The sequence below is a fragment of the Asterias amurensis genome, chromosome 2, assembly GCF_032118995.1.
Source record: "Asterias amurensis chromosome 2, ASM3211899v1".
NCBI lineage: Eukaryota > Metazoa > Echinodermata > Asteroidea > Forcipulatida > Asteriidae > Asterias > Asterias amurensis.
The window spans coordinates 8,627,821-8,640,921 of NC_092649.1; the positions used below are offsets into that span (position 1 = coordinate 8,627,821).

Genomic DNA, 13,101 nt, shown 5'->3' on the forward strand with positions numbered 1-13,101 from the left:
GTCCTGTTATATAACTGATATACATAAACAGCATGTGTAGCCTGTAGACTAGACATGCTGTTTGTGTCTGCTGGCTCACTGTAGAATAGTGTGCGAGGTACATATGTACACATGTACAAATGTAAAACATCAATGTGTCTAACCTTGGAGGAAGGAACACTTGTTGAGGTCAATGAAGAGCTGAGTCAAAGATAAACAAAATACATGTAGTGCAGCTCGTTTGTTGTACTGTATGTTCCACACCTTTGAGGATACATTATTACCCAATCTTGCTGGGAACCTCATTAGCTATCGATCCAGATTCATTCTAAACTTAAAAATACATCTTTCAGGCCTAAACTGCAGTAGGGGCGATACTTTTTCAATTTACTTTCACATTAGGCCTACTTCACATTTTCTTAAATCCACACTGTGACATCACTCACTTAAATTTCTATTACTTGTATACTTAAGTTCTGGGTCCAAAAGCATTCCTTGTAGCTGATGTGTTGGGCTAATGATTTGGAACACTCTTCTTCCTGCTAATAGGGAACCACTTCTCAAAAGTTTATTTCGTAAATCTATAAAGACTCATATGTGCTATGAATTTCATGGAATACTGTCCTTCAAATTTTAATTGTACACGTAATGTGCACTGTTCACACATGTACATTTTGTATACATAATTTACATGTACTCCAGATGGCTTTGTGCATCTCTTTCAATGGCTCCATGGCACAATATTATGACAATGTTTCTCTCAAACGGACACATCCAACCATTCATACTGTCCGATGCATTTTAACAACAGGGATTAACTGCAAACAATTTAGGCTTACTTCCCCTTTCGGGTCCCAATTATCTTCATTAACCCTAACAGATTATTAGGCCAATTAAACCAGGATCAAATGGGAAAGGTAAAAACCGGTTTTTTGATTTTGAGTGTAGATTTATCCATTTGTTATTAAACCATGAATCAAAAATAACCTTGCAGAACTCTGCTGTTGGAAGTGACGTGTATCAAATCAATGGAACCGAGACTGAGAGGTGTGACAACTGTTGAACAGTGACAAAATATGAACATACTTGTACACACATGCATGACAAATGAGTCATTGTATAGAATTGTTTTGTATAAATAATTCTCAAGTATAACTTCACAGGCCATCAGTTGAATATAAATAATTCTCAAGTACAACTTCACAGGCCATCAGTTGAATACACAAAATGGTAGGACAACCCACACACACACGCGCCGCCACAAATAAACTTTCAGTTTGTGACTTCTGTCATTGTTAGTGGTGCTGTTTTGCATACCATAAAGAAAACAAAACCTTTAAGGTTTTTTGTCATTTTTGTTTGCCAACAGGTCAGATGTTGAATAAAGACCTGAGGAGATATCTCAACATGCGATTCCAGAAAGGTTCAGTGGACCACGACCTGCAACAAACCATCCGTGAAAACCTCTACGTCCGGACCGTGCCCTGTAAGTATATCGTTAATTTTATACTACATTTATTTGCAAAAAATGGTTAAAGGAACAAAAACAGAATTGGTTTTGCACAAAAAAAACCAGTTGCTGGCACTTTACATATATGTCATCCACCATACATTCATATGACAAACCAAGTTTGAGATCGATCGGCCATCTCAAACATTTTGCATGACATCGATGCAAAAACAAAAATGAATTAAACGCTCACTGAGCGATAAACTCTAAACGTGAAATTAAATTATTTACTTCTCATCAAAGATGACATTTCAGACAGAAATATTTCAAGAGATGTTTTTTACTATCATCATCATTAGACCATATAGGTTTTATGTAAATCTGTGATCTTCACGACTTCTGTTTTTTACCAATACTGTATTGGTCCCAATGGCTTGATGTTTCGACCCTAGCAGAGTCTTTTTCTAAGGCTACCTTTCAAGAAAAACTCTTCTAGGGTAGAATCTTCAGGCCATCATTAACTATTTCTTTGCATTCATACCATCAGCCCTTTCTGCTGGTAAGTTATTTGCAGCAGCTAATTCTATTATCTGTATAGTAATTTATCCACACAGCATTACAATGAGGGATCATAGTTAGTTTGTTAACCAACTAATTATGGTGGAGTGTTCTTAATTATCTGGTATCCATAATGCAGGTGAACATGAAGTACAATGTACATATTTTGAACTTTAAAAAATGCTACTATTTGTGTTGGTAAGTGTAGCAGACTCAAGCTTGTCTGTTGATAACTGTTCAATACTGTTTGCATTTGTATTATTTTTTAAAGCTAAAATATCTTAGTTTAAAATTATACCATAGAGGTACATGTACAAACTTTTCACTTACATGTATCACTTAAAGGCAGTGAACACTACTGGTAATTACTCAAATAAAAAATAATTATTAGCATAAAACCTTACTTGGTAACGGGTAATGGGGAGCTGTTGATAGTATAAAACGTTCAGAGAAACGGCTCCCTCCAAAGTAACGTAGTTTTTGAGAAAGAAGTAATTTTCCATGAATTTGATTTCAAAACCTCAGAATTAGATTTTGAGGTCTTGAAATCAAGCATCTTCATGTGACAAGGGTGTTTTTTCTTCAGTTCTATCTCGCAACTTTCACGACCATATGTTGAGATAGACCAAGTGAAAAGACTGGTCTTTGACATTACAAATAGTGTCCAGTGTGGGTTCGCCCCAGCGTTTCTGGCAGTGGCGCCAAAGCACCTTATAAGAATTACATAAATCAGTCATATTCAAAACATTCAAAAACCTGTTTGGAAGTAGATAATGATTTGTACTTTGAGATAACCATAGACAATGTAAACCGCTGTATTAAAGCTGTTATTATTATTTATTTTTTATAAGCAGTCCATCCCTGGAACTCCTAAATGAAGGCCATTAAAACTGTGTCCCTTGTTGCCCTGATGCCAGATTTCACAATGATTTAATATGAATCTTTGCTTTGTAGAAATCTTTCTTATTAAAAGTGTGACATAACAATTCAAATCACTATGGTGATACGGACACCCCACCTTTCAAGATGATTCTTATCGATTTGTGAAATCAAACCCCTGTATTGGGATATTCCATTGCTGGGCTTGTACGAGCTCTCAAAATTGACCAATTTTTGTTTAAAGATCAGAATTGAAATGAGAACAACAAATACGTAGCCCAACTCAGGCCTGTATGCTTCATTTTTAAAAGGGCAAGGGCACCAAGGCGTTTTCTCCTAGGTACACTGTACATGTGAGGGGCACCCTGAGGAAATTGTAAATTTCTAAGCAAGCATTTCAAGGGCACCAAGGCAATCGCCTCAGTTGCCTTCATGAAGTACCAGGCCTGCCAACTTGAAGATCAAAGGTGAACTCCTCAGAGTAACCTTTTAAGTGGGCAGATGTTAGCCCTTTAAAACACAATGAATGGACTTTTATAACCAGATAGCTATTTAAAAGCTTTTGTGTTCTGGAATTGAATTTGAACCGGGTGGGGATTTTTGTCTAAAGATGCTTCTGCCCGATCTCTTGTTCGGGTGGGAACTGGAAATTAAATTAGAAATTGGCTCTGATAGTTAAAAATTGATCGACCCTATAGTGAGCTAAGTTTAGCTTCCTGCTTGACCTTTATGTCAAGAAAGGACTACAGTAGCTACAAAATGTACTGATGGTTCATTCAAGACAACTGTCTTGTGAAATAAATTATTATGGGGCATAATACGCTGGAACATTATTATGGCTAATGCAAAGCTACAGTTTCATACAATGTGAACTCGTAAAAATTATTTTAAACAAATTCTTGTAGCTTTGTAAGTAGTTGAACTCTGAAGCGTCAAGTAAAGATAATTAAAGGGCAAGACATAATACGAATATTTACTTGGTGAAAAAATATTCTTAATATCAAACAGACAAATTTTACGTACACATAAAATCTGATAATGCAATTTACTTTATAATTTTTTTTTATAACTTGCTAATAAAGTCTTCCTTTCATTACCTTCAAATAAAGACCACAAACCTAAAGTGAACTTGGCCCATAATTTTTCAATAATCTGGACAATCAAATCTGCAGTCAGTTGCGTAAACTTATTTACAGACAACCAAGAAACCAAACCAGAAAAAAGAGGGAGACTAAATCAAACAGAAGATGAATGGACTAATGTAAGACATTAGTAGGAACATTGCATGGCAACAGACAACTTAAGATAGAATGAAATTGAAATATTTGTGCAAAGATCCTTTCCTCCTTCAGTGGAAGGAAACACATGTAGGCCATATTAGGCCAAGTAAAAAAGGAAACACGTTTAGCGTCCCCGCCCGCTTACTTTTTACAGGCCGCCTCCTTTTTTATTTTATTTTTTATTTTATTTTTTTATGCACATTTTATATTTAATTTTTTTATATTTTATAAATAGGGTTATTTTGATCACAGCAAAAACAATCTGAATGTCTTGTCTGAATGCCTCGACTAAATTGTTTCATTTATGTTTTGTGTGTTTCATTAGTAGAAAAAACAATGGATATTTGAAATTTTTAACAAAGAATGGCGGCCATCTTGAAATAAAAAAATAAAAAGCCCCTCTTCCTCCTTTTTTTGAAAAACCTGGACGTGAAACATGTGGTTTTTTTACTCGACCTTAAAGAAAAAAATAAAGAATGATTCACAGACAGCTCCTACTGAAATTGTCTTAATACCCTTTGGCGACAATGCTGATCTATATTTGATGTCAAAAAAACTGAAGAATAGTTTCCTATGTAACAAACAGCTGGCCAAAAAAGGTCATCTAAAAGAATTACAAGCCACGACATTCTGCAGTACATTTCAGTCCTCAGGATTCCAAAATTAAAAACTTGTTTTTCTCGGGCACGGTGGAAATATTAAAATACCCTGCTGACTGTCGGGAATCACCTGCGCCTAGAGACGAAATGACGCAGAGACAAACATGCGAATAACAAGTCTTTTGTTTTCAAGCTGAAGGTTGTCCTGATCAATCAATAAGTTTGTAACGAACGTAAAAATAGATGTAAACAGTTTATCTGGATGGATTGTGTGGGTTCTATTTATGCAAAATGTTAGTTCATTGATAATTATTAACAATAATGATGGATCACTTACAAAGCACTGATAGTTGCCACAGACGGGCGCTGAAACTATCTTTTTGTTTTTATTTAAGAGGTTATAGGAGGTGTGTGAAATGTTCATATTTCAATAATGTGCGTGCACATTTCAAAGAGTTGTTTTGATTTGTTAAGTACTACTTGGGGGAAGGGGGGGGGGTTCCTGAAAAGTAGTTACTCTTTGAATTGTACAACCTACATGTGTAAACAATGTTGACAATTTTTGACAGACCAAAAAAACCTTAGATTTAAAATTAACAATTCCCGTTTTCATTGAATGTGGTCTTGATCAGGACTCCAACCCACACTCCAATGATTCAAGCATCAGTCTGCCATGCAGACTCACAAAGAACAGACGAAAGATTCAGCTTGAGGCAGAAATTAACAAACAACCAAACAAACAAGCAAATGAAACAATATAACTGGGTAATTTTTTTTTATAGAGTATTTGTGCAGGCAAGTTGTAATCTTGAAAAGATGCAAATTTGTTTAAAACAAGGTGTAATATCCCCCAGCATTTGTCAGCCTACATATACATTGATAAAATCATTGTAATAAAAAAAGCCCCTAATCTGCCCTCATATTTTGTACAATAATTTGACTGAATTAGTGGATTTGCCATTATGATTAAAAAAGAATAAGCTACAGAGCATACATGTAGCTTCTTAGCATTGTCCTAGGCTCTTTACAGGAACACAGCCATTTTACCACACTAGCACTACGGTGACTAGCAGGAATCACTCACATGAAATGTGTATGACATGAAGTATCGTGGGGTTGATGCAGTTTTGCAACCTTGTATCCATAATATGTTCACGTAGTGTTTTTCCCAGGTTTCTGTGAAAAACAATCAGAGGATGTGATTGTGAATGGATGCATTATTCTTTTATGAAACCAAATTTTGGTCCCCACCCTTTTTTTAAAAGTGTTTTTAAATGAAGGAATCCTGGCTGGAAAGAATGAATCCAATGTGGTCCCCTTGCCCTTCCTCCAGGCTATTGCTAAGGTATGACTGATGCCTTCTACCATACTTAACACAAGGTTGGTGTTTGTCTGCCAGGCTAGGGGGGCCAGGGCCTTCACCACCAACCAACACCAGTGTTTATTTGTCAGCCTGTTTTTTATAATCATTGGGAACCGGTAGTGACCTGTAAATGAGTCTAGTCTAGGGTTCAACTGTAATGAAGGGTTGACATGAAATGTGTTGATTTCTCCACAGCATAAATAACACTGTACGTTTTGTATGGTACACGTGGCAGCATTATTCAAAAACAAATTGTGTCCTATAATAAAGTGCTATTCACACTAACTGGGATCCCCTGCTTAATTTTAGCATGGTTGTAAAATGTAGCAATGCTTGACCAGATATTGCAAGAGAACTGAAGTCGTACAAGATGCTACAACCTAGCAAGGGACCCTTGCTAATTTGCTCTTGTGTGAAAGGGGCTTAAGTCAACATAAAGGGGGAAAAATATGTTTTTTTTTGTGTGCTGTGCTTTTCTACAGTATTTTCTGTACATAATGTACACTGTATGTACTAATAATATATAATATCGAAGTCTTACTGCACCATGATGTACAGTGTACATGTAAATGTGTACAATGCACATTACAAATTTACGACACAAATTTCATCATGTTCATCATTTGGGCCCTGCCTACATGTTGGCCTACTTTGTGTTATTCAACACAGATGTGAAGTTTTGAGTTACATTATTAGGCCTTTACCAAAAGCACACTTTATTTGTGTGTGTTTTGTATTAGCATACACATTACAGTATGTGTAGTGCAGCATGATCTGTTCGCCATTTGTAAAGGGGGTCACTTCCAGGATGGATTCCAGGGAATCAATTCATTGTATACAGTAAAAGATTTCCCTTGTGAAATGTACATATGGTGTAACATTATATCAAAATGCTATCCAAAATGTATTGTTCCTACTCAAAAATCACCAGTTGCTACTCAGTATTACTATTAGCATTCAGTGTGCACAAAACATGTTCAGTCAAAACATTTTGATGCAAAATGGGTGGACGAAGTTGTTTTTCGGTACTGCGTGTATACATTGTAGGTAGTATAGTGAAAGGTAGTAGCAACTCAAGAACTGCTTGTAATGCCTGGAAACTATTAGTGTTCAACAAGTGCAGTTTGATGTCTCAGTTTATGTAGCATGTCCTGTGAAAAGAGTCACTAATTTTGAACGTGAAACTTTGGGAAACCAACTAAAAATTTGTTCTTTGAATTGTTAAAAGGAGTAGTAGTGTAAGTAAATGTAGACAAAGCTGTTTGTGTTGAGTGGGTTGATATCACCACCTGGTTTTACCCTGAGGAAGGTGAACGTGATATTTTTAACTTTTCAGGTTTTCATTGTTGGTAACAAAAGCCAGGGCCATTATAAAAGAGATACAAAGGTCAGATTGTGAGACTACTGTACGTGAAACTGGGGTTTCTCTACATTTGTAGATCTAGATTCATGTTTCAATCTACATTGTAAATGTATTTAATGCACAAAAAGTTGTCATGAATTGAAACAATATTGCCTTTGGCACTGGCAATTCTTTAGTAGGTCTATGTTTCATTTCTAAAATAAATTGAAAACCATTTTTTTCGGACCTGGAATTTTATCTTTGAAATGGCAAGGCCATTTTTTATTTTGCAAAGGGCACTTCCATTGGAAAATCTTAAAGTCAATGGGAGACTTTTGATGGGGGCACCGTGGCCAAGACCATAGACCATACTTCCTTTGTTGGGCAAGCGCTAACTGCTGAATGAGGTACAAACTGGTCTAGCTAGCGATCAAACTTTTCAAGGGTTTTCTGTATTTTTTTTTAATTTTTGATATTTTTATACTCGCAAGCCGAAGTGAATTTCACTGTATATATACATGTACGTGTATACATATATATTACAATGTGTGACTATAAAACAATTGAATTGAAACTTGAGCGCTAGCTTAACCAGCATGCACCTGATTTCACGCCTTATAAACATGTACTGAGTATTGGCGAAAACGGTCTATGGAGGACGCGTAATTCCAGGCCTGATTTTTGCAGGACAAAATCAAGAGAAAAGGCAGTACATACATATCTGTGTCAGGGAGAATGTTTATTTCACACTCTGCACTGTACAATTACTGCACAGTGTTGGCAGTGAGGGCTGCACATTAAACAGCTAATTTATAGCCACATTGTCTGCTGTAGTTAAGCCATTTGCACCTCTTGGTGGTAAATTGGTAGTTGGAGGTCATGGATGCCACAATTAACACTCTGAATAAATCAATACATGATGTGAGTGTGTACTGGAATGTGAAAGGTTTGACACTTTTTCAAGTGTACTATTGGAAAATTTATGTTCATGTTGTACATCGGAATGAAGCGAAAGTATGATTCACACACCCCCTCCTCCCTTAGAAAAAAAGGGGGGGGGAAACAAACTAAAACAAAAACCACAGCATTACGGAAAATACAACAATTTACACAAATTCTACCATTTGCCAGATTGTTGCCATCATACTGGTCTGCATATTGTCCAAATATTCTGCATTTGTAATTTTGAATCTGTTAAAAAATATGATTCAATCTAAGGAGAAAAAGAATCAATTCATAAGGAAAGATGAACTGAAAAAAAAATGTTTTTAAACACGTGTGTTGTGTTACACTAGCGGTAACCACTGAAAATAATTGTAAGCATAAAAAATTACTTGTTAATGATCAATTGAGAGCTGTTGATAGTATAAAACATTGTGAGTAACTGCTCCCCCCTGAAGTTACAAAGTTTTTGAGAAAGAAGTAATTTCTCACGTAAATATTTGAATTTGAGTTTGGGACCTCAGAATTAGATTTTGAGGTGTCGAAATCAAGCATCTGAAAGCGCACAACTTATGCGACCAATTGAGCTCAAATTTTCACAGGTTTGTTATTTAATGCATGTTGAGATACACCAAGTGAGGTCTTTGACAATTACCGATAGTGTCCAGTGTCTTTAATGTAGGCATACATGTACATGTACTTGGTGTTAACAACAGCTTTCCCTGTTAGTTGTTAGCATTGAGCCACTTGCCATGACAGGTTAAAGACTTCTGAGGACCAGTTAAATTCTGTTGAAGTGGTCTGGTTGCTTGCTTTTACAAAAAAAGGAAGGTACTGCATAAAATAATCTAATCCAGTTAACTCTGCACACAAGACCCCTACCTGCACAGTGTGTTCACGGTTTTAAAAACAAATTTAAGTCCCATGTACAAATGTTGGAAGAAAACAGTAAAATACATGTATCATACACGTGACAAAAACTGGTTTTACTTTTTTATTAATAGTGAGTTAAAAATTGCTTGTCCCCTGAAAAAGTACTTTAAAAAAAAAAAAGTAAAAAAAAATAGCCTTTCCAGATTGTGCCTTTTTTAGATTTGAAATCCACTAGATCTGTGCCATTTCTTTCTGAGACAGTACTGATGCTGTGCTGTACAAATTGAACAGCCTGTTCTATTCACTTTAGAAACTTATTCAAAATAGTTATTATATTTACCAACAAAAGTTCATTTTGATCCTATTCATTTTTTTGTGGGTCACCTGAAGTTCAGTGTAATATTCCTTTTATTTAGGTTTCCCACTTTCATATTAACAGTTTATAAACGGCTTTTGTCAGGAGTTCAATCCTGTTTAACCCCCGGGTACGGTCAGTGAGTTTGAAAGAAGTTCTGGTAACACTTTATTGTGAGTAAATCCCCACACAACCCATTGGCCTGCTGATGCAGAAGCTCTGTCAACATTAAAGACACTTTACTCCTTTAATAATTATTTGTCAAATGCATAAAGTAAAAACTCTGTGAAAATTTGGGCTCACTTGCTCATTGAATTTTCAAGCGAATAATGACAGAAAGTCACCCTTGTTGCATTACTTTGTGTGCTTTTAGAGGCATAATAAATTAGGCTTCAGCTCAAGTCTTTTGTTATTTGAGTGAGAAATGACCACTTTCTCAAAAACTACGTTACTCCAGAGTGAGCTGTTTCTCGCAATGTTATATACTATCATCAGCTCTCCAGTGCTCGTTAATTACATATAGTGTTCAGTGCTTAAATTTACAATCTAGCACAACTTTCTGTACTTACGTATGCAACCTTTATCGAAATTCATTAAAAACTGCAACATTTTGTGAAGCTTTTCAAGATTTTGGATTGTTGAAGTTTGCTGGTTAACTACAGATATCAGTGAATGATTTCCAGTGTATATATAGCAGAGCAAAATGCTATGTAATTGTATCAGTTGCTACTCACAAATCATCATTCTGCTACTCAATATTAGCATTGTGTGGACAAAACATGTTCAGTCAAAACATTATTGCTATGCAAAGTTGCTAGACGAAATCATTCCCTGGAAATGCATGTAATTAGTTTAGAATTGACAGATCCGTTAAGGAGATTTGTTATAAATTAACGAATCAACAGCGGACGTGTAATGCTAGCTTAAACTCTGGAATCCGCTTTCTCTAACGACTGTAGAATCACACGGAGAGGGCCTTCCTAGGGTCTCCGGTGACATTGCTTTTTGCTAACTACTTCAATCTGCTGTAACCACGTTGACGTGTTCCGTGCTGGTGTGTTTTTTCTCCCAAATGGGCGCTATTTATAGTCCTCTCAGTGCACCGTAGTCGTCCCAATTGATTTGTCATGATAAATTGAGTGGCTACTCCCACATGCGTTGTTTTTCTTTGAGGAGTCGTTAAGAACTTCTGTTCTTTGAGGCACTGAACTGTTTGTTTCCTTATACTCTATAGATTCTGATGTCACTGAAAATGTCCAAGTATCTTGGTTAGAACCCAGAATAGGTTTTTTTTTTGACAAAAGTGATGTCCTGAGAATGTCAAGGGGTTGCGTTGAAAGAGAAAGCTCTGTGAAACGTGTTTTTGTGAGACATTGAGTTATGTCGCTTCAGATGAGATCAAAGTGATTCAGCTTGTGATCCAATTTACATCAGAATTTTATACAAACATCTGCGACTGGTTCTATTAAAACCCTGAACTTATCCACAGTTGCCATAAAAGTGAAATGGACGGCCACTTTTTTCAATGACCAAAAGTTGTGTATCAAGTTTTACTCAAATTAATTAGTTTGGGTTTTACCAAGTGAAAAAGTGGTGGTTGAACAGGTCAATGACAACATTATAATGAAATCAGCTACAAAAACCATTCAACCATTTAGGCCTACCATGTACATAAAAAATTATAATAATAGTTTGTAATTGTTTACATACTACTTCTTCATAAAAACCATGAAGATAAAACCATTAATAATGCTCCATAATGCTCTTCAGGGCATTTAAAACCCCAAATAAACACCAAGAGGAGTAGAAAACTTTCTGAGGTCCTCGTTTTTTGGCCGCACTTCCAAAATGTTTCCACAGTTTGGAAAAATGCTGGGGAGAACCCTGGATATGATTTTATAAACTCTTGTGTTCTGACTCTGGAATGTCACACTCGATTGCCAATGGTCATGTTGGTAATTGATGATTGAAATCAACTGAAGGAATTGGTCTGCATTCCTCCACAAAATGATTTACTGTTTTTAAAATTTATATAAAACTTCACAAAATTGAAATTGGTTCATCAGCAATTTTAAAAATAGATTTAAAGGTATTATACAGGATTTGTTAGGGAAAAACAAACATCAATGTTCAAGTCTGAAAGCTTACTGATAATGATGTTCATGCTACATGTCAAACCATTTCTTTGTGGTGAAATATTTCCCTCTGAATTGAAGTTTGTTATTAAGAACTGTTTCTAAAAAAAAAGAATTTTGAAAAAAATGTAACGGGTCTGATTTCGGTTGTTACAACCCAAATTAAGGACAATGTGTTAACATGCTGAAAATTGTGCGTAACTTTTCTTTATTTTTTCCTGACTCCCACAATAGATTAAGCCCAATTTTCCCATGTTTGTTATTTCATGTATGAAGCTGAATCACAAAAATCACTGTCAGCGGCGTTTTAGTCAGCTCTACCAGTTCTATATAATACCTTTAAAAAAGTATCATTTGTCAAAGAAAATCAGCTAGTGTTTTGTTTGTATTAGCAAGAAATAAATTCATGAAAGAAAAAAAAAGATGAAGATGAAGAAGAAGGTAAATGTGATGATTGATTTTTTTTTTTTTTTTTTTTCTCTCCCCTTTGTAGGCACAACTAGGATTCCTAGAGACGGTGAGACCGATGGGGTGGACTATAAATTCCTCTCGGTGGATGAGTTCATGGCGTTAGAGAAAAGCGGACATCTTTTGGAAAGTGGAGTGTTTGATGGTAAGGGAGAAGACGGAGAAAGTAAAGTCAGTGATTTCCTCCCCCCCCCTACCCCGACTCCCACCCTTTTGTCGGCAAAGTCTCAGAGGAGAAGTAAAAATAACTGTTAATGGGAAATGGTTGTCAAGTTGCGTCTGATTTGTTTGTACAGATTTGGAACTCTGGAACTGCTCTGAGAAATGTGAAACAGTCAGGTCTGGGGGCGAGGCCGACAAACAACACTCAAAGGATTTATAATTGCTATAAATTAACTGACCCATTAAAGTGTTTTTTTTTGTTTTTATATTGGTTGTCAGGGGACAAGACCACTTGTTTACAAGTATCAATTTTCCATTTACTGTTTGTATTATCCAAATGCATTCAATATAATGAAAACCTACATTTATCATAAATTAAGATATACTACTTCATCAATATTATGAGAGTAGAGTCAATTCAAAGCCAGTGTCCTTTTTTCTTCTTGCAAGTGAAACATAAAACTCCCAGCTGAAATTTTAAATTATGTGTCATAATAATTAGGAAGAATAATGATATTTGTAATGCACCTATCGAGTCGGTTTGAAGCATTGTACAAACTGACTAAATTCAAACTAGCAAAGATATTTCAAGGGATAACGCAGCTTGGCTTTAATTCACGTGATGGGGCCTGTTGAATGTGAAGAGGGACACTGTTCCACAGTCATCTCATTTTCTTGCAAACTCAATGACCAATTGAGTCCAAATTTGTACAGAC

General features: G+C 35.8%; 1 protein-coding gene across 4 annotated transcripts in view; it reads left to right on the plus strand.

Annotated features, from left to right (window-relative positions):
- Nucleotides 1–13,101, plus strand: part of LOC139950541 (membrane-associated guanylate kinase, WW and PDZ domain-containing protein 2-like) — an 82,289-nt gene that overhangs the window by 20,208 nt on the left and 48,980 nt on the right. For all 4 annotated transcript variants that reach the window (XM_071949282.1, XM_071949291.1, XM_071949307.1 and 1 more), the window contains exons 3-4: nucleotides 1,349–1,465; nucleotides 12,249–12,368. In XM_071949282.1, the coding sequence (XP_071805383.1) occupies nucleotides 1,349–1,465; nucleotides 12,249–12,368 (237 nt within the window). The remainder of the gene's footprint in view (nucleotides 1–1,348; nucleotides 1,466–12,248; nucleotides 12,369–13,101) is intronic.